The sequence below is a fragment of the Patella vulgata genome, chromosome 6, assembly GCF_932274485.2.
Source record: "Patella vulgata chromosome 6, xgPatVulg1.2, whole genome shotgun sequence".
Classification (NCBI taxonomy): domain Eukaryota; kingdom Metazoa; phylum Mollusca; class Gastropoda; family Patellidae; genus Patella; species Patella vulgata.
This window is the reverse complement of record NC_065884.2, coordinates 55,389,083-55,412,065: the sequence shown is the minus strand read 5'-3', so window position 1 is coordinate 55,412,065 and position 22,983 is coordinate 55,389,083. Positions and strand designations below refer to the sequence as shown.

Genomic DNA, 22,983 nt, shown 5'->3' with positions numbered 1-22,983 from the left:
CCCGTTGCCTTTTTTTATGGTAGACTTCTTCGGGCGGCGGTGTGCGTGGGTTTCTTGGTTGGGCGTCCATGATCTCGTCGTGGGCGGCCTACTACGAAAGCCCAGAAGGCTCATTCCAAATTCCAAATTCCAGATTCCAAATTCCAAATTACAAATTCCAAATTTGCTGCTGTAGCAAAAAAAAAAAAAAAAAAAAAAAAATGCCAGTCCTAGGATACCGAGTAGCAGAGTAGCTCACTGCAGAGGAACTTTGCCACAAACGTTTCAGGGGATCACGTGGCTAAGTGGGTAAGACGCTAGTCAGGAGGTCGGGTGTTCGATCCCTGCATTGGCCGAGAAAGTTCATCCAGATTTTCCGGCGTGGTTCCCCCTTGTCAGTGATGCAGGACGGAGGGCCTGACAAGGACAGGTGTCTAGTCCTTCGGATGAGACGAAAAACCGAGGTCCCGTGTATACATTGGAATGCACGTAAAAGATCCCTTGGCAGTTGGAATTCGATATAAAAGTAGTGATTTTGCCGCTGCCCGGGCAAAATTTCCCTCATAGCACACTGTATGGCGTATGCCCGTCTTCATTAGCCCAGTATAGGAGCAGAACAGTAGGACGTTAAACCCCATTTCATTTCATTTCCAAACTTTTCACATCTGCGAAGCAAACCGGAACTGGAATATTATTATACTCTAACTGATTAGTCAAAAGCAAAAACCTGATCCGATTGGTCGGATCAGATTTGGAATTTGGAATTTGGAATTAAGCATTTGGAATTTGGAATCTGGAATTTGGAATCTAGTAATTTGGAACGGGTATTTATCCGGCCCAGATAGGTAAACTAGAAGTAATTAGTTGTGTAAATTTTAATTACAATTTATACAAATTCTAATTTGTTTAATTGAGGGGGACTGCCAATTTGCTATTTTATCGGTAAGACATGAATTTGGAATTTGGAATTTCGCATTTGGAATTTGGAATTTCGCATTTGGAATTTGGAATTTCGCAAATGGAATTTGGAATTTGGAATGAGCCTTCTGGGCTTTCGTAGCCTACCGCTAGCTACGGGCCTGCCAAGCCCTACATGTATACCGGTAATCAACTGGGACGAGTAGCCTTCTTCCATTTGCACCTTCTTTCCGTGTACTGCCTCATTCAACGTGTATTAAAGTTTGGCATGTGTTGTGTAATATTAATTCTGCATAAACCTGGAGTTGTTGTAGAATGGGTCCTTATCTACTTACTAGCGCTATGTCATTCCGAGGCTAACATGATTCAGTTTAATATGTATAATTCGCTTTTAAAATCGAAACCATGCCACTTGACTCAATGACAGACCCTGTGATTTCATGTGCATGTGTTTAACATCTAGACCCCCCTCCCCCTCCACCCAAACCCATATCGAATAAATGTATGGCTTATTTCAAATATATTTGCATATACAGAAAGTAGAGACTTCAATCTTACTAATAAAATACTGAATTCCCAGAAATGAAATGAATTAACATCCTACTGGGCTAATAAAGACGGGCCCATACGTCATGCAGGGTGCTAAGTGAAAATTTTTGCCTGGGCAGCGGAACTATGGCCTACTTTTATATCGAATTCCAACTTGCAGTAAAACTTTAAGGTGTACGAAAATGTGTACACGGGACCTGGCTTTTTGTTCCATCCGAACGACTAGGCAATTGTCCTTGTCAGCCCCTCCGTCATGCACTACTGACACGGGGAAAACACGCTGCAAAATCCTGAAAAGCTTTTTTGGTCAAAACCAAGAGGGAACCCGCGACCTCCAGGCTAGCGTGCCAGCGCCTTATAATTACTCCACGGCTCTCTTCTAATTATTACAACAGTCAAATCGCATGACAAAAAAGGGTTATTAAAATAGATTTTTACGGCTAAGGTAGTTCATTGGGATTAAAATGTTTATAGAGGATTTGAAACAAACTTTTGATACATGTAGATTCCTCATGGGTTGTTTCCAGGTTCTCCAGTTTCCTTACAATGCTAAAGGTGTACCGCATATTTGTTTCTCACCTTCCTAACTGACCCATGGGCAAGCTCTCTCTCTCCCTCTCTGGATGGCGTGATTAGTTTAAACAATATTTTATTCAATAAACTGAATTGGATTGAACAACAGGCAAGGCCTATATAAGTTCTCTCCAAACATATAAAATAGTTAAATCTTATGTTTACAATACAGTGGTGACATATGTACAGACAGTGAGTAACAAACATATATACATTTTGAAGTGTAATTTTAAGTTTTAAATGTTAAAGTTTTAAAATCTCTTGCTGTCTTTTATGTATTTTTGCACTATTTTCAAATATGTTGGAATTGGTGTTATCTGAAAGAGAGGAGTTGCCATATAGGATTAGGTCAATTGTAACATTTTGATTAAGGTGGTGTAGATTATTTTTTAGAATTTTTCTTGGGGCAGAGTAGGCTGGACATATGAAAAAATAATGGTAATTATCTTCGTCTGCAGAATTACACCTAGGGCACATCTTTGTGTCACTCTAATAAAATGGTAGAATAAGTGATTATTTAAGTTACTAGCTTTATTTCTTAATTGGCAATGGATAATATTCTCTTTCCTATTTCCAGTATTATAATATAGTAGTGGTCTAATTAAAGGATACACGCGTGAAAGGCCCAATTTGAATGTACTCAACGTTTGTGAAGTTTTAATATTTTCAGTTAGTTGTTCCAAAGTTTAATTGTGCAAGGAAAGAAACTATTAGAATATGAACTCGTTTTACAAAATGGTAGATTGAGGTTCAGATTGAGATTAGATCAAGATAAGCGCGTAATGAAACGCAGAGGAAGCCTTATACTAACTTAATAACTACTTCCATGAATTAGCTTCCACTGTACCCCATCACAAATATTTTATGTTGGTGCCCCGAGCTTAGAATGTCTAAACAGTGCGGAAAAATAAACAAAAAGGTGTATGTATAAATATATTTATATTTTATATACATATATATAATTGTTCAACAATACTTAATAATCAGAATATATATTAAATATATATTTTTTCAATTATACAACATATTTCCACGAAATCTTAAAATATATGTTTCTATATAATACTATACAAAATATTGCAACACTACAGTGATCGGAATATATATCATATTATTAAAATAAACGTAAAATATGATATTATACAAAATATTTCAAGGAAACACAAAATATTTCACGGAAATACAAAATATTTCAAGGAAATACAAAATATTTCAAGGAAATACAAAATATTTCAGTAATAAAGCAATACTCGAAATATACATTATTGAACATGAATAGTGATGACAACCACTGTTCATATAATTAATGATGGTTTGGCAATCTTTATCAGTAACAGTTTTTACTGTTACGTTTTCTGAACAGTTACAACTGCTCGGAGCTGTTGGTGATTTTGTCATAGTTGTCGGTTCTGGTTCTGGAGCAGTAGACGCAGTAGGCGCAGTAGGCACAGTAGCAATTCTCATAGACTTGAAGGATTTAGAAGCGGGTGTACTTTTTCTGGACAAATTACCGGAAGAATAATCTATGCTAAACAGTCCATTTGTGTCATTGTATCCATTTTCCCATGTAAAACCATCCATCAATGGCGAATACGTGTAACCCACAACAGTACTACAACCGTCCAATTTAATAGCTGAAATACACACAATAAAGAATTAAACCCATGTTACTAAGATCTCGGTTTATTTTGTTTGTTTCTTTTTAAGTTGGTTGTAAATGCGTGCTGATAAATAAGCTTTAATAAAAGACTGTTCCCAAAATTATGCAAATCCATTTGAAAATGTAATAGGTTTGTCCTTCGCCACCCAATCGTATTATGCAACACATGCATGTCTTTTACGTCAGCTAGATGTTTTAGATAAATGTGCCCAAATTCTACTTTAAATTATCAAAATACTGATAATATGGGGAAAGTCCAACCTGGCGATGCCTCGCGTCATAAAAGCTGCTTAGTGGAACGTAACCTCGAATCTAGCAGTACCGCATATTCCTGAAGCAACGACTGCCAATTTTACAACATCTGGGCGTTGCTAGATTGCTTTACAATTCCCGAACTACGTTATCTCCAGTGCACACGCGTAAAAGTAGCGTCCAATCAGAGGTTGTGGCACATACACGCCCAAATCAAACATAGCGACCTCCACGGAAACCTTAACATTGAACGAACCTTGAGCTCGATTATCACAGGTAGACAATTTATCTGGAAAGCGCCAGACTTGCTATTCGCGATGATCGATGAATATGATAGGCTCTCCAGCTGGGTGAATATCCGATCGAAATTAGTGCCGAAATATCCAGGATATTACGTAAAGGCATTGATAAGATGTACGGACTTAAAGCGAGATCAAGCCTTCTATTGAAGATGCCAGTACCGTAAATAAATTACCTTTCAAGATTTCGTTTGTGTACTCTTTGATATACGTTGTCCTGTCTATGTTATTTTTCTCAGCTGTTTTATCCGATATACCATTGCCGGATATGAATATATGGATGTTTCCATATCTTTTGGTTATCGTTCTTAACATCATTCGTATTCCACGAGGATATACCATTAACCAATCTGAACCTGGGCTGCAAAATGAAAAAAAATAATACAGTAGTAAAATAAGAGCACTACAAAAAGGCAGGTCGTGTAATTTCTCAAACATCTGAGAACTAACCTCCGATTTTATTGCAAAGAGAGAATATTATGTGCTTCTCATTTGATGTTTGAAGTACCTTTAGTATCCCTGACAGAATACAATAATCAACATTTCGCTAAGCTACGAATTGTAATATTACCTTGCCCAAGTACCATTATCATTCAGAGAACAGCCATGTTCGTTGATACTTCATTTTTGACCACCACCGCCCAATTTATCTCAGTGGTTTCTATCAATGTTGTTCTAAAGATCGAACCATACGAAATAGTATATGTTTACTTTGCGAAATATGTCTCGAATTAAACCACGTGACCACCAGCAGAAAAAAACCCACAGATTAATAAAAACTGGCGACAGTAAATGAAGATAAGAATACTACACATTATCTATTTCAATAATGTATTAAGCGTCGAGATTTCGTCCACACTAACAAACCGTGTTCAAACATAACTTTGTGTGGATGGGGGGGGGGGGGCTAACTGTAAGTGTAAGGGTACAACACATTCTCTTTGCTCAAGTTAGCACACGTATCGACATGAACTGTGATAACGTTTTAGCTTAAATGTATTCCTCGCTATATATCTAAACACATTAATGTGTTATCTTTCATTTTAAATTTCCTTGGCCAGTTCGGGTCTCGCAGGTAGATATAATCGACCAATCTGTTTCACAGAGGATTACGAAAGTCTTCTAATATCTCTGTAAAAGATGACTACCTTTAACACGCGACGTATCGTCACGCGGCGTCAATCATTGACTCAATGGCGCGTGCATTGTTTACATATGACGTTCTACTTGGGGCAGAATGGAGACTTTTACTCATTTTAATACCCATTTGCACTAAATAGGAAATAATTTTTACCTACAAATACGTCTAACGCCTTTATTTATTTTTCTAATACATAAAAAAAATGTTTTAGAATTTAACTTGTCGAAGGAAAAAAAGTTAATATTTGTGGCGCATTAAGTCGCATCAATGTCATCCTTATCAGTGATTGTAGCGGCCTAGCGAAAATTCACTGCTGATCAGTGTGATAATCGACCTGAGAAATGTTTTGAAATTTTGGCGCAGTAACGATGAAAACTGAGGTTTTATGGCCGGTTACCATTTCAAATAGAGATTAGAATTCAACCAGAAAAAAACAATCCAGATTCCATTTAAAAGAGTACCGTTGAATCATCTCGGCCCAGAAGGTTTTAAATACTGTGAATTACATTTTAAAAACCACCGTGGAAAAATGTAATGGCAGTAAGTCAATTGCTATCCGCGAATCTTATAAATTTTAAAGGGAGCCACGGTGGCTAGGTGGTTAAGACGCTGGCTCGCTAGCCGGGATGTCGCGTCTTCGATCCCTGGATTGGCAGAGAAAGTTCATAGGGATTTTCCGACGTGGTTTCCCCTTGTCAGTGGTGCAGAACGGAGGGCCTGACAAGGACAGCTGTCTAATCCTTCGGATGATACGAAAAAGCGAGGTCCCGTGTATATATTGTAATTCACGTAAAAGATCCCCTGGCAGTTGGAATTCGATATAAGAGTAGGCGATAGTGCCGCTGCCCGGGCAAAATTTCCCTCATAGCACACTGTATGGCGTATGCCCGTCTTCATTAGCCCAGTATAGGAGCAAAACAGTAGGACGTTAAACCCCATTTCATTTCATTTATAAATCTAATATCGCGTTCACTGGCTAAATTTCGTTTATTTTGATTCGGTCGATGGCACCAATCCAATAAATAATTGAAGAATCTCGCTCAGATTCAGACATGCGAAGTTTCATTAAAACTTGACGATACACATAGACTCTACTGTACTAACAACCTCTTATTAACATATCTGACAGGTCAATGGTAATAAATTAACTAATAAATTTTAAAGTTTCGAATACAAGACAACAACCAAATTGCAATAGAAGCAGATACAAATGAAACTCCTAATCTTTAATAACAAAACAAAAGCTTTGAAATAGGGAAACCGATAATCGCAAGTGGGAATAGCGGTCGCTTTTTATAATATACTTATAAGTTATATCTAACGACATGTGTGGGTTTGTATTAAAACAAAACGGATGTATTGAAAGTTGAATTTAGATTTACTTTCACTCAACATAATAAAATTTCCGTAATTTTGGGGTATTTTTTTGGACAAGATATTTTGCTCGATGGTTGCGTTATGTTTTGGGAACTTGTTATGTGAGTGTAGAAATCAAAAGAAATTTTAATATGTTGAATGAGATATAGATATTTAATATAATATAGAGATCGACCGGGTTGTAGTGTTAAAGAACGTGCATATTTATCTTGTGATGATGAATGGTATACAGGTTATATGATTGTCTTATACAAAATATATTACCTTGGCCAATCGTTGTTGAAGCTAAGTGTGACATCTTTGTCACCATAAAATGATGGAGGGATAGATCGGGGAAATTTACTTTCGCTCACCAGATATGTTGTGTAATGACTTACACCAAGAAAGTCAGCTGAGCCTGAAAATAGACTTGATATGTTAAAACATTGAAATCAATGCCACCCAAAGAAACAAGAGAAGACTTATCACTTAAAGGAGCTAAATCGCTAATATTTTGGACCTAGAAATTGGCACAAATGGGTCGCAACACATATAATAATGTAATATGAATTTATATAAACTGTTTTACATTCAATCGTGTCCGTTTTACTGTGAACTGCCATCAGTTATTTTCGGCGAAATACGCCAGAAATCTCAACCGCAAGTCAGTTTCTAGCGCCTGGTTATTCCAGTCAACACCGATATTATTTATTGTGCATGCTCTCCAAATAAGAACATGATATCACTGTTTGACATGATTTGTGAAATATGTCTAGCCTCATTCTTTGAGCACCTTGTTACAAATGGCGATGAAATGCATTATGGTACACGATTGGTGTACCAATGGTAAAATGTTTTTATTTGTCTAAAATATTGGATATCAGAAGCCCATCTTTTCCAGGTAAGATCACAACACCAATGCTGATTTAAATTGCAAAAAAAAAAAAAATGTGTTTTCAATGTCGAAGATTTTAGATGATATTGAGTTACGGACTTAGCTACTTTAAACATACATTATGCAAGAGCTAAATCTGCCTATTGTAAGTCTTTCTTTAGGCCTGAAATTTTATATAAACTATTAATTAGACATTAATTAACGTATCCAGACCATATTCAACTCTCGATGTCAACGCTAGGCTGCGATAATTGTTGGATTATGATCCGATTTGCTGCATAACTTTCCTTCTCGATTTAACGATTAATCGAGACTATTATTTTTGTCGTACCGACTTTAGTAATGACGACCGAGGCTATGCGGAACTTTCGATCGCTTATTTCTTGGTTTATAGTGGATCAATTTGATTGAAATTTTTAGCAAATTGCCTTTACATTATCTAGTTTTTAACTATTATAGTGAGAACTGCCAACTCGTTATCTAATCTCCTATAATGTATCTTTAATGTGAAAAAAGAAATTCACCTGTCTTGAAATCAATGTGACCCAGAGGGAGAGAGGGAGAGAGGGAGAGAGAGAGGTTTAACGTCCACTCGATACAAATTAGGTCATTTCTGGACTAACACATGGTTCAATTTTATTTCAGAAATTCGCTTGCGCGTAGGGGTCTTTAGCAGTGGGAGGAAACCGGAGGACCCGGAGAAAACCCATAAGGTTGGGCATGCGACCCTACCCCTTGTCACGTACAACCGGGGATTCGAAGCCACGCCAGTTGACTCAATGACAGGCTTTATGATACATCACGCACGTGCTAACCATTCGCCCCCCGCCCCCGCCCCCGAACCCAAAGAGACAAGAGAATACATTCAAATGATGTTGAACAAGAAATTAACGCGTCTTGAAATCAAGTCGTATATTGAAATCAGTGCTTCCTCACTTACATTACTCTTATGTATGTAGTCAGCTTGCTATTTGATCATAATAAGACACTGTTTACCAGATAATGAGATCATTGTGTTACCATGCTATGTCTTTATAGCCTCTTATAATTAATCGTCGTTAATTGCTGTGTTGTTTTGAGAGGGTGTTACTTTTAACAATATTAAAACCTTATTGATGTCATATTTTGCCGCTAATCCAGAGTTAATCCGTGAACAATGGTGTTATAAACTAAGTCTATTTCTCACTTAAATCAGAAAACTGCATTTATTGTAACAAATATAGCTTTTATTAAATAACATTAAAAAATTTACACACAAAAAATGCGTTAGATATGCAGGATAAATTACAATAATTTACACATTATAGCATTCTACAGCCCAACTAAATAGGATATGTTTTGTTCCATACTGATTAACACTTAAAAGTCCCAAATGTTAAAATTGTTACAAACATTACGGCCATTGTTATCGACCCACTGTTCCGTTACATAATCATAAAACCTTTCTATTTGTGGAATGTTTAAGTTTACAGCCAGGGCAGTAACTAGCTCAGAGCAACAAGGGGACGGGAAGTGTTCTCATGGTTGCTATAAAATTGACGGACAAGGTATATCTATTTTTTTATGGTCGAAAATTTTTTCGCAAGGGGGTGCGAAACTTTTACGGGCCTGTCAACAGCTTCTAGAAATGAAATGAAATGGAGTTTAACGTCCTACGGTTCTGCTCCGAACTTGGCAAATGAAGACGGGCAACAGCTTCTAGAGCAAAGTACCAAAAAAATCAAGCTCATTGACGCTGATCAGTCCTAACGATACCTGAGTGACAAGTTTCAAAAAGAATAATTATAGATATACATGTCATTAACAGATTAGCAGTCTGCCGGCATTCCGGGAACAAGTCATATTATTCACTTACAGGGGGCCACGGCGACTCAGTGTAAAGTCTCTGGCTCGCTAACCAGGTCTTGGTTTCGCTTCCGGTGTTGGCCTCGGTTTTTCGTCACATCCTAACAACTAAACACTGTTCTAGCCTGGCCCTCCGACCTACACCAATGACAAGGACAAACCGCACCGACCCCCCCCCCCCCCCCCCGAGGAACTTTCTCGGGCAGTCAGCGATTCAGCGTCATGCTTACTCAGCCACCGCACCCCCACACCTCCCACAGTGTGTAACTTTAAATATATGTTATGTAAATGCAGTTTCACGTACCTTTATTCAGCTCCTTTTCTCTTTGTGTAAATGTTGGCAACCTCGACCCGGTTATTCGGTTTTTCATCTCAACCGGATAATCGCCAGTTTTAAATATGGGATCACCAACCCAACCATAATCAAACTCAATATTTCTTAGGACGGCATCATTATCAGCGGGATTTCTCGAATCTTTGGGAATATACCAATCTCTTCGCAAAGATATTCCTACACGACCTATATAAAACAGTTCTTGTTAGTCTCGTTGTTTTTGTCTAAATGAAGATAGAGTGATAGTAGTGATTGATATTGTTTCAGTAAACTAATAGACTGGCCCGAAACTTACCACATGATTATTGATCGACCAAATTCACCAGTTGGTAACCCTTTACTCATCAAGCTTAAAATATTGGACTATAGAAGTAACTATTACGTAATGGACGATATAAGTGAGTATAGTGTAATGGACGATACACGTAATTATAGGGTAATGGACGATATAAGCGAGTATCAAGTAATGGACTATAGAAGTAATTATAGGGTGATGGAATATATATAAATCAGTATAAGGTAATGGACGACAGAAGTAACTTTAAGGTAATGGTCTATAGAAGTAAATATAGTGTAATGGACTTTAGAAGTCAGAATAATGTAATGGGCGATAGAAGTAATTAGAGGCTAATGGACAATAAAAGTAACTATAAGCTAATGATATCAATATAAGGTAATTGACTATAGTAAGGAAATGGGTGATATAAATAAGTATAGGGTAATGGACGATACAAGTCAGTGGAAGTAACTATAATGTTGGGGATGCAGAAATAGCACAATCTATGCTACAAGTAATTCTATTTACGCTAGAGATATGAATTTATCCTATCGATTAAATTTACCGGAATTGTTTTGGTCTGAAGTTATAGGCAAGAATAAACTATTCATATTTACCGTTTTGTTTACGTTTGAATTCCGTATGATACATATGATAAACACGTGCGTGTGCTTTTATCATGTTGTGTACAGCCAAATACATGTCACCGGTTCTTTTTTGTTCGCCACCTGGAGGTAACTCTTCTGATTCGTAAGCCCAAAACGCTGATTGTTCTGGTTCATTCATAGTTACCCAATTTTTCACCTAAAACAATAAAATATAGTATTAAATCGTTTTCTATACATATTACCACTAATGCCGCCATATGCCTGCCATGCATCCGGCTAATAAACATTAATTTATCCATTTTTAATAATGACACAGAGAAGTGGGGATTAACGGACACTCGGCACAAACTAGGTCATTTGGGGATATGGTTCATTTTTATATGAATAATTCTCTTGCGCGTAGGGGTCTTTAACAGTGGGACTCCGGAGCGGCTCGGGAAAAACCACGAGGTTGAAAAAGCGATTATACTTTTTGTCATGTACACGCGGAGAATCGAATCCACGCCATTTGACTCAATTCTAATCTAACGCGGACGCGTTAAAAATTCGACCACACAACCACCCTTTAAGTTAATGTCTCCTTCATCTATTTTCTACGATGAAAATGTAGTAGTATCTATTGATGAAATATCTAAAACGCCCCTTTAGATTTAGTCAGCAATTTAATACCTTGATGAAATGAATAAACCATTAAGCTATATAAAAAAAACTCTCTAGTATTGTTAGTATAACATAGAAAAGCGTACAACAAAAAATAACTTACCACGTCCCCAAAATTCTGGAAGCAAATTCTGGCATAATCCACGAATTTATCAATTGTGGTCTCGTTCAGCCATCCACCATATTGTTCTTCTAGAACATTTGGTAAATCCCAACTGAATAAGGAGACCGTGGGGATTATCTTGTTCGCCATTAGTTTGTCGAAGATGTCTTTATAATAATCTATACCTTTTTGATTTACAACATCTGCCTTACCCATTGGTAAAATCCTGGACCATGATATGGATTGAAAGTAGAATGAAGCCTGTTTGTGAAAATATTGAACGAAATTTGTATACCATAGTTTAGAAAGCAATGTTTAACAATTGTGACAACAAATGTTCAAAATAGAATTCAAAATAATAAAAATACAAAAGGATATATAGCATTCGTTTTCTGGTAATTAAAGAATACATGTTCTTTGATTGGAAATAATACAAGTCAATAACATCTGAGGTGGTGAAGATATGCCAATTCTGTATGCTTATTTCTGAATATATATTTTAGATTGATGGAAACCGTGTTAAAAATCGATGGTCTTCTCCTTAAAAACGTGCTCGGTTGTCAGTTCAGAACGTTCCGAACTAAAGGGAATGTAACTGAATGAGGCGGAATTAAGTATTTTGTTTTTACAGTTCTGCTAGTTCCGATCAGAGGATCGTTAACTAATTTAACGTTTCAGCTTTGGCGATTGGTCGAGATATTATTATACTCAATCAAACGATCTGAAATTGAATTCTCTTAATCCCCTCGAAAAAACATGCAAATTTCTGGCGACAAGGCATGCGCTAACTGAATATGATACAATTTCCACAAATCACCCTAGCTAAAACGTTTAAATACGTCACATTTATGCTGGCACCAAACCTGGTAGTCGGTGCTCGGTTTTCAGTCAAGAACATTCCGAATCGAAGGAATTCCATTCGAGTTACTCGAACTTCAGTTCTTTAACAGTTCTGTCAGTACCCAGAGCAGAACCGTCACGTAAACAAATTATACTCCAGTAATCGCGTGCACATATTAGATTACTTGTATTTTACACGAAATCAAGCAAAGGTTAGCAAAATGGTTACCAATATAAGATTGACCGATTCTGAAATCGCTCAAAATATTATTACGTTTTACATCGTTCTACATAGAAGGTCTTCAATATCTACATATATAAAAAAATCCGAACATCGTAGCCACATAAGTGTTCTTACCGATATCTGTTTTAATGCCGCAATGTCTTCCGTGTATCTATGGTAACTGTCAGCAGCGACATCTCCGTTAGAAGTGTTACGGAAGAAAGCATCTAAAACACTTTCCCCCTTTCCTGAAATAGCAGAAACCGTATGAAACTGTTCCGATGCACAATAAGTACTGATCGATTAAAGCGGGGATAAAATGCTGCGCACACTAACGTGCATTTGTCACCGACGGTCCGAATTTTCATCCCCGTAAAGCTGTCGGGTGAAACATTTACCATACCCGGGATATTCGTCACCGATTTTTATCGTCTGGTAAAATATTATGCACGCACACTACTTGGCGACGCCCGCCAACACGTGTTGACAGCATAGAAAGTAGTGTCAGACGCCCACCCTCAAGTGTTGTCAGCATAAAAAGTTGTGTCAGACATCCGCCAAGAAGTGTTGTCAGCATAGAAAGTAGTGTCAGACGCCCACCTTCAAGTGCTGTCAGCATGAAAGTAGTGTCAGACGCCCACCTTCAAGTGTTGTCAGCATAGAATGTAGTTTCACACGCCCACTAACAAGTGTTGTCAGCTGGAATGTAGTGTCAGACGCCCACAAACAAATGTTATCAGCATAGAAAGTAGTTAGAGAGTGTTGCCTTACCATCAGCTTTCCATCCACCTTCAATCTGATATGCTGTTGTAGCAGCACCCCACATGAAATTCTCTGGGAAATCTTCTTCTAAATATTCCTCTTCGTAGGGTATCTCCATGGTAGCTTTTGGATCTGTCTTAGAACCATTAATAAACCCGTTATCTCTGACAATTTCGCGAATCAAAGCAGCCGATGCTTTAGGTTTTCTTATTCGCTGGGGATCAGAGAAATTCACTTGATAAATCCCAAAATATTCAGTATATCCACTTTGCCATTCAAAGTTATCCATGACAGACCACGCGGTATAGCCAATAACTTTAACCCCATCCAGTTTCACGGCTGAAATACAAGTTTTGATAAATAAATAAACGTTAACTCAAACCAAACAATGGCATTTCGGGTGTTAGACCACTCGGTCACACCACCCGCTTTAATTTCTAGCCGAACTTCTGAATAATCTCCCCGTTGGATATTGAAGTTTGCGAGTTTGTTTATTATCTGAGTTAGTTGGTTACAAAATGACTGTAAAAGAAAAACACCCATGGCTCATGGAACTGGGTGTTGAATTTAAATTGCGCCCATTGAAGCCACTAACCCTTCAAATTTGAAATTCTAAATAAGAGTAGGCCGCAGTGCCGCTGTACGGGCAAAATATCCCTCACTGAACACTGTATGGCACATGCGTCTTCATTAGTTTAGTCACTGCACAAAAGTAGGGCGTTAAAACCCCATTTCATTTCATTTCAAGCCGCCCAAAACTCAATGGTTATGCTTCACATATTTTCATTGTTATGGATAAGATGGTTATCATGTCCATACTATTGATTGACTGGTTAACCACCCTAAGATATTTTTTAGAACAGGAATTTTTAGTCCCATCAATATGAATAAAATACAGATCTATATTTCGTTTCGTTTTTTATACTTTCGATGGCCTACACTACATGTAGTGGAAGGTCGCGTCAGCGGTCATACAAGCGGCTTTTGACCCTATGACGTTAGACATTGATTACTCGACGAACGTTGACGTTTCTAGTGGTTTACCCACAGTTCCGTGCACCATACGCCAAGAACTCGCCGTAACAGATCGTTTCATTGACTAATCCCTCACTTCAAACAGAACCCGGGTTATATAGCAACTCTTCAAGTTCCTAGTAAAACGAAATTTGGAACTATAAAACGAAATAGGATCTGTGTTTTAATCAGATTATAGACCCATCAACACATCATTAATAATAATCAATTGGTTTTGTAATTAATAAAGAAGGCGGTATGCGCGAAGATTCTCTGATTAAAGATTAAATAAACTGTCATCTCTTAAAATATTCTTAAAGAAGTGGAAAATATTTAGAACGTTCCGCGCCCTTACCTTTTAGAACCTCGTTGATATAATGAGTGTAAAAATACACTCGACTGACATCATCTAAAGTCTGGTTATTATCAGAGACCCCATTTTCTGTGATGAATATTTCTCGGTCTCCGTAATGATTTTTCACCCAATTTAGAATTTTCCTGATTCCCCATGGTACAACTTTCAACCAAGATGAACCAGAACTGAAATAAAGGTCTGTTTTAGTAATACAAAGAAACTTTTGTGAACAGAAATTAACTATGCTCAATAGTCACGTGAAATTAAAATAAACATTATTGCGAGCTGTTATAAAACATTATACTCAACAGTCATTTGAATTAAGTCTTGTCTAGATTACAGGAGATGGGGTGGCTTACTCCTTGCCATGTACCTGGTAACTCGGTGACACAACCCCACTTTAACCACCCCTAACCCACAACATGAATAGGACACATTAGAAACTACACACGCGCTCAATAATCACCACAGTTTGTAGACGAGGGTTAAATGTGATAAATAGTTTTATAAAACGTCCGCTCCATATTGAAGTGATATCGCAGACGCAGCCACGTGAATTGTATATAGTCTTACCCAGGCCAGGCCGGATCAGAATCCACCCAAGCTCCACGATCTGTCCAATAACTACCATTTTGCTTTGCTATAACTTCTGGATCGTCGTTAACAACCCTGTTTGTTGTATAATGGTTCATGCCAAAAAAATCAGATGTACCTAGAACATAGATAAAGATTTAAAGTAGTAAAGCCTCTTGAATTTGCTTGATATTTTAAGTGCTGTTTAGATGTATAGCAAAGCAGTCACCATGCGATTAAAAATTTGAAAGATTAAGCTGACGTTTGCTATTGCAGAGGGGTTGGATAGCCGAATGAGTAGCACATGCGCGTCGTATCAGAAGGTCTGTCATTGAGTCAACTGACGTGGTTTCGATTCCCAGGTTGTGCGTGAGAAGGAGTATGGTCGCCTATCCAAGCTCGTGGGTTTTCTCCGGGTCCCCCGGTTTCCTCTCACTATTAAAGACCCATACCTGCAAGCGAATTATCGTGTCATGTCATAGATTATGAATCTTCTTCATAGGTCGCCTGGTACAGAAAAGTACGATGTTAAGCCCCGCTTGATTTCATTCTAATATCCAGACTAGACGAGTCGTTCGAAAGAAAATAAAGGATCCATGCAGTATGGAATCTTGAGACACAATGTATCCAACACAACTTCAATCCACACTTTACTTCTAATGGGAAGCACTTCGTTTTCACGAATGACATAATATTACGTAACAAACGTTGTACATTTATTTTATTGAGAATTTTCCAGGCTGCATGCATTCTAGACGACTATGATCATTTATTGATCCACATGTTATACGGAAGAATTTTAACGCGATTTCCAAATTTTAGATGCTTGCCAATGTGTACGATGCAGTTCTCCTTACAAGCCCACACGGGCCATATTACAAGGACGAATTGGCTCTGAAAACCCCCAATGAATCTTCTCAGCCCACACAAAGATCTGAATATATGGTAATACTGATTTATTGAAATTTGTTATTACCGTTTATCCATTGTTTCTCTTCCTCTGTAAATTCTGGAAGTCTGGATTCAGAATACTTCTGGGCAATACTATTGCGTCTAACTATTTCCTTCATAATGGGTGGGTAGTCTCCGTTAACGTAAATGGGATGAGCGTACCAACCGAGAAATGTCTGTATGGAAGACTCGGAGGCTTCCCTGTGCTTCTCGTTGTATATATCTTGAGGCTGTGACCAGTCAATATTTAAGGTTATACCAATACGACCTGAAATTAAGTTAGAATTAAACCCGTTTTGCTTTTGACAGACTTTTCTTCATTAGTATAAGTCCAATAACAATGTTAAAAGGCGGCGGCGGGGGGGGGGGGGGGGGGTCGATGAATCCGTGCGTACTAGGTCATAGTCTGTTACTTGACGTGGTTTTGATCTTTGTATGTAACAAGGAGTGGGGTCCTCCCGTTTTCGCCCACTGTCCGAATCATTGAAATAAGCTAGTTTTTAATTGTGTTAAAATGAAGTTCGATCTGTTAAATAATAATAATAATGAGGTTTTATATAGCGTCTTCTCCATGTTGACAAATGCTCAAAACGCATTATCCAACCTCGTGGGTTTTCTCCGGGTCCTCCGGTTTCCTCCCACTGCTAAATTATTGAAATAAAATTAAAACATATGTTAGTCCCGAAATGACCTAGTTTGTGTGCGTGTGTGTGTGTGTGTGTGTGTGTCTCTCTCTCTCTCTCTCTCTCTCTCTCTCTCTCTCTCTCTCAAAATGCATTAACCTACATTCCCCTTACCTGTTCCATTATAAACGTCGTGGTACTGATGATAAGCCTCGGCATGAGCTTTTATAGCATTGTGAGTTGCCAAATATGGATTTTTTGCCATGTCAATAATACCAGGGGCAAACACCCCACTGCCGTAGCCCAATACCGTAAAAACCCACGGTTCATTCAATGTTAACCACATGGGCACCTGTAAATATAGCATTCAACACTGCATGTATTGCAAACCTTATCCTTAGAATGTGTTACTCAAACTAAGCAGGAGCCACGGTGGTTAAGTGGGTAAGATTCTGGAGGTGGCGTGTTCGATCCTGCATTGGCCGAGAAATGTCAGTGGTGCAGGGAGGAGGGCGTGATAGCTGTTTAGTCGCAGGGATGTGACGAATAACCGAAGTCCCGTGTATACATTGGCGTGCACGTAAGAGATCCATTGGCAGTTGCCATTCGATATAAGAGTAGACCATAGTGCCGCTGCCGGGCAAAATTTCCCTCATGTAAAACTCATTTACATTTATTAATAAAAAAATAATTTACACAATAATTTACACAAGCTAATTATAATTATGACAGAGCGTGTAATTCTACACAAAAAATCGTCCATATCTTCTTTTGCGCGTGTACTAAATAATGGAGGCGACGATAATATACTCTTCAAAAAAATAGGGGATATTGAAATGCAAATACCTATGCAGGTTGTGATATGATAAATAGTCATGGACACTTGACATGCTTTGAGAGTATGTTCACAGATGAAGAACTTATCGCTTCAACAGAACCACTGAGCTGCACATGCGACACGCAATAGCACCATACACGTGGGAGGGGTTCATTGTCAAATATGACACTTCAAGGAAGGGTTGAGGAAAACTGTCGCGTGCTGGTTTATCTATCCATGTCTGCTTTCCTATCGGTTCTTGCATAAAATTTACTGTTTAGCGTATCTTTGCTTTAGTGTGGTACGTTTAATTTGATCGGGAGATGTGTTCATGGACGGCAACGTCAACTGACAACACTGCAAGAATTGGCTGTGGCACTGCAAGAGGAGTGGGTCAGATTGCCCCAAATTGTGATTGGACGGTTGATTAGGAGCATGCCACGACGAATTTCCGAATGGCTGAGGATTGGTGGAGCAATTACTCATTATTAAGACAAAATTCAAAAACGCCCATTTTCACTTTGGCCGGTGTATCTCTTTGCGACTGAATGGGGCCGTCAGATAAGCCGCCCATATGAACTGTTTATGTTCATTTGTAGGCAAATTGACCCGTTATTAACATACACTGGTTACCTCTAATAAAAACAGCAGTGCATTTCCAAAGTTTTGTATTGTTTCTGAATATCTTTTTTTGAAGAGTATATATGTCAATTATCAAAACGCTTTGCTGGAAGCACCCGGAAACCCATATCTCGGAAAATGTAATGTTTTGGTAACAAATCAATTTTCCCAGTAGTTTTCCAACTGATGGCATGTGTTTAGAAACGCGAGTGCCAACGGGAGATATCTTAAATATTAAACAGGCGACATTACCATGAGGCAATGCATTTTTGGCTATCTAGCGTTACCAAAGCCTAAAACAATCAAGTGGAAAAGGTAAATATTGACCATGCACAACCAAAAGTGGTCTTATCAAAAAGCATATTGGTTAACAATATCAAAGTCGATCAATCCTACTGGAAGTTATGGTATTTATTTTTTTATAATGAATGGAGTCTGGTTGCATCAAACCTAAGTTGTATCCATTATCATGTAAAGAACACTTTTCAGTCATCATTTATGTTAAAGTTAAGTAGGGACACTGGTTTTTTAGCCGTTTGGCGGATCATGTTTTGCTTACCCTGTCACCAAACTCTTCAAAGCAGAGAGCAGCATACTCTTTAAACCAGTAAGCAATGGATTCATTCAACCATCCGCCATGATCTTCAAGGGCTTGCGGTAAATCCCAATGAAAGATGGTAACCACCGGTTTAATGTTGTGTCTTAAAAGCTCATTAATCAAATTATTGTAGTAGTCTATCCCTTTCTGGTTCCTAGTGGCCCGGGTTCCGTCACTCATAACACGAGCCCACGCTATGGAGAACCGGTATGCTTGGACCTGAAAATACCAATACATTTCAGAGTAAAAGACCCCTCACCTATTCCAGAAATCAGACCTGAAAAGTATTCGACGAATGTTTGGTTTGAGTATTGTAACATTAAACTTAATATCCTTATTGTTTAAAGTGAATTAGGATCATAGACGTTCTTAAATATTTCACAAAATTGGGAAACTTTAGAGAGGGACAATGTAAGAATATGCTTTGTCGATATGTGTCATCGAGTTACTTAAACGATAGGATATATGACATTCTAATTAATATATATATATATATATATATATATATATATATATATATATATATATATATATATACACGCGGTTACAGATACATATAATTCATAATGAATAGTTGTATAGTATATGAAAATCACTTGATTCAATGAGAACAATTAAGATACATCTCTTTGTTAGTCCAACGTGTATGTTTGTGGCTAATTGCACGAGAGAGCAGATTTTTCCAATTATGCTGAATTATTTCCCATGAGGGTAGACTTCGCAATCATTATTGCAGGCTTGTCATTAGTCCAAAACGTACAACAGGATGTTGCCCGAGTGCAAAATATTCTGGTATGCCCAATAAAAAAATCGTTTAAGCAATTAGAATAATTTTTAAAGCAATTCATTTCCACATAACCCATCCCTTCAAGAAACTAGACCCCCCCCCCCCCACACACACACACTTATTAATATTTGAATTTCTCTATTAATAAATTAATTTTATATGGAATTTAAGGTACCACACTAATTGCCTATAACTGTAATATATTTCATCTTAGTACCACTTATTCGATAATACTATTTTTATACAAAAAGAAAATAGTTTTCCTCGCTCCACTCAGCACAACTTAGATCGCTTAATCTTATGTGTCATTCTCACCAGTATTACATTTACCCATATGACACCCTACCCCCCCCCCCCCCCCAATACTATTTTCAAAGTAAAATTGGACCAGAAGATTAATATGCCAGTTGGTTCAAAACGCCAATATCAAAGTACCATGGGTGCTTGGAACTTTAAAACCCTTGGTCTACGATGATGAGATTTGGGATGTCAAAATGTTAAATCTTACCCCCAAATCGTCAATGATGGCAACATCGTCTTGGTATTTGTGGTAGCTGTCACAAGCTACTTGTGGGGTGGCATTTTCTTTACATCTACCAGCGTTAGCGAATGTATCCCAGATGCTAAGTCCTTTCCCTGAAAAGCACAGAAAAAAATGTTAGTTATATCACAGAAACATTCAAATGAGTGCATAGCATTTCATTGCTATTTTAATAAATGCATTTTAAAGTTTCCCCCAAAAAATAGAATTTTTTGCATCTTGGGTCTTGATTGGCAGGTTGGTCTGGATTCGACCAATCACAGTATGCACATTATCCGGCGTGAAATATCACGTAAGACCACGACGAAGTGGACTAAACAACCGAAAAATAAAATGCAACAAAATGCTGTCCCGCTTTTAATTAGACTGATACTTGTTCAAGGGCATATTTAGCTTTTATATGGTTGATATTAATTAAATACTATTGAACTGTTTTACCAAATTCTTCAGAAGAAGAGTTAAAGCGATGTCTTAATTGATTGGGTTTCTTTCATTTGTGGGGAAAATGATTATTGAAACAGTTGGTTTCATTTATTATACCACTTACCGTCAATGTTCCAGGCGCCTTCTATCTGAGCTGAAGACGTAGCAGTACTGAATATAAAATCTTTGGGGAAGGTGTCGTAATAAAATTGATCTGTATATTGTGGTGCAATCCCCCAACCTCCTGCCTGTGTAAATCCTGGATTAAATGCGTTTTCTTTCGTCAGAATTGAGAACCAGTGAGCTGAAGCTCTGGCGGTTCTGTTACGTGCCATGACCTCAAAATCAACTTTGTAGAAACCGTACTTATGTTTATAACCGGAACTTCCTTCAAAACCATCAAGCAGAAATCCACCGGAATAACCTTTCACATTACAGCCGTCCAAATTGATAGCTGTAGAAAAACACAAATGTTTTATATCAGAATTAATGCATTTACAAGAGGGTATATTACATTTACAAGAAGGTAAATTACATTTAAAAGAGGGTAAATTACATTTACAAGAGGGTAAATTACGTTATTTACTAATAAAACTTATACTCTTGTCTGTGTAACTCTTGGAAGCATTGCCGAATCAAGTCAGATTTCATTAGTCGGTCTGGACAATACGGAGATTTTAATAAATTTTCAGTGGATAGTTTAACAAAATATTCATTGCAAATTATACGGTGTTACTTGTATTTATTGAATGAGATAGATAATGATGTTATAGTCTTGATCTTTTAAAAAAAAAATATGAGTTGGCCAGTCTAACGCCGCCTCTGTTACGGTTGTGTTCAACTGGCATGAGCTGTCTTGTCCACTAACCAATTCGTGCTGTCTAGGGCAAGAACAGTTTTAGCCAATCAAAATGTCATTCATTTGTTTGACTGCAAAGAGGACAGTAAAAAACGAAATGAAGTCTTTATGTAGTAGAGGTCAATAAAGTAGTTCAATGCAGAATTATTTTTAATGGGATTTAAAGAGCCGGTCTACCTTTAAGAACACTGTTGATGTACGTTCTATAGTAATGCATTCTGTGTTCATCAATTAAAGAACCATTCGTATCAGGAAGACCATTTTCTGTGATATAAACTGCGGGATTGTTATACTGATACTTTATCCAGTTTAAAACTTTTCTCATGCCAAATGGGGTTACTTTGACCATACCGGAGCTGAAAGTCGAAGAGCATTAGGGTTTAATATGGATTTACTGAATTCCCAATTCTCGGGGATTGTCATAATACTCAAAATTTTCTTGCTTGATCAAGAAATAAAACTAAAAATAAATAACGACTGAACCATGCCAATAATTAGCCGAAATGTAAATTCAATCGCGCGCTGATTTTCTCTACTCAAGATATATATAACCAAAAGCAAATCATCCGTGATTGAGCGACAGTACACATTAATCCGGATGTTTTGATGCGAAGAATTCACACACACGCATGAGCAATCTTGTTAATCCTTACCTTATCCAAGTTGGATCATCTGATTTCTCTACATTTTGGTCGTTAAAAAAACTGACAGTGGCGTTATCAGGGGATATTTGAGAGCTAATCACAGTGGACGTATACATATTTACTCCGAGAAAATCATAACTGCCTGAAATTCAAGACAGTGTTATTAAATAATGATATAAGCATTTATTTTCTAATACACACGTTAATAATGCATTGTAAAGTAGAACAGAAACATTTGTAATTTAAATTTCAACTGGTTCCTGTCATTACATGGATTATACTAATTTCAACCAAATCGGCATTGATTCAGATGACGGTTGTCGTGCAATAGCAGGTATGCGTGCCCTTTCCAAATCATCCGACACCACCTAGCATCGCTCTTATTGTGACAAACCCGTGCAGTTAATGTGAAAAATTCTGAAATATTAACCAATCGTACTTTATTTATTAAAGCAAATTTTAACTTTACAGATTATTAAGGTCACAATAATTACTGCACCCATATACCTTTGATCATTTGAATTTCTGCGTCTGTGAATTCCGGCAATCGACTGTTAGACATGCCCGCAACTCGACTTTTCTGTGCCACTTGCTCGTATAGAACTGTTGGCCAATCACCAGTACCCAAAATGGGATTACCAAACCAGCCACTATTCATCTGAAGATATCGTTCTGCTGCTTCCACGTCCTTGTGATTATACGGATTCTTTGGTTCCGCCCATACAAAATGTAAGGCTATACCAACTTGTCCTGTAGCTTAAAAGGTAAAACAAAACAGTATTACCTTCAATTACACCGGATAATTAGAATCCAATATTGTCACGGTAAGAGAGAGGGTTTAACGTCCACTCGACACAAACTACGTTCCTTCTGAACTAACACATGGTTCAATTTTATTTCATC

The 22,983-nt window shown here is 37.6% G+C and overlaps 2 protein-coding genes and 1 long non-coding RNA gene across 3 annotated transcripts; all 3 read right to left on the bottom strand.

Annotated features, from left to right (window-relative positions):
• Positions 1–3,188: 3,188 nt before the first annotated feature.
• On the bottom strand, positions 3,189–13,392 carry LOC126823875 (lactase/phlorizin hydrolase-like). Its single transcript, XM_056101755.1, has 6 exons — positions 13,284–13,392; positions 10,696–10,851; positions 9,772–9,987; positions 7,013–7,145; positions 4,407–4,591; positions 3,189–3,653 (listed from the first exon to the last, which is right to left on the bottom strand). Exons 1-6 carry the CDS (start codon positions 13,390–13,392, stop codon positions 3,232–3,234), a joined length of 1,221 nt encoding a protein of 406 aa, XP_055957730.1. The 3' UTR covers positions 3,189–3,231.
• A 54-nt stretch (positions 13,393–13,446) lies between these two features.
• LOC126824691 (uncharacterized) lies at positions 13,447–15,348 on the bottom strand. Its single transcript, XR_007681610.2, has 3 exons — positions 15,217–15,348; positions 14,644–14,828; positions 13,447–13,613 (listed from the first exon to the last, which is right to left on the bottom strand). It is a non-coding gene; the product is annotated as an uncharacterized LOC126824691 (long non-coding RNA).
• A 1,596-nt stretch (positions 15,349–16,944) lies between these two features.
• LOC126824690 (cytosolic beta-glucosidase-like) lies at positions 16,945–20,912 on the bottom strand. Its single transcript, XM_056101754.1, has 4 exons — positions 20,702–20,912; positions 20,122–20,249; positions 18,788–19,045; positions 16,945–17,142 (listed from the first exon to the last, which is right to left on the bottom strand). The coding sequence occupies exons 1-4, from the start codon at positions 20,910–20,912 to the stop codon at positions 16,945–16,947; spliced, it is 795 nt and encodes a 264-aa protein (XP_055957729.1).
• Positions 20,913–22,983: the final 2,071 nt, after the last annotated feature.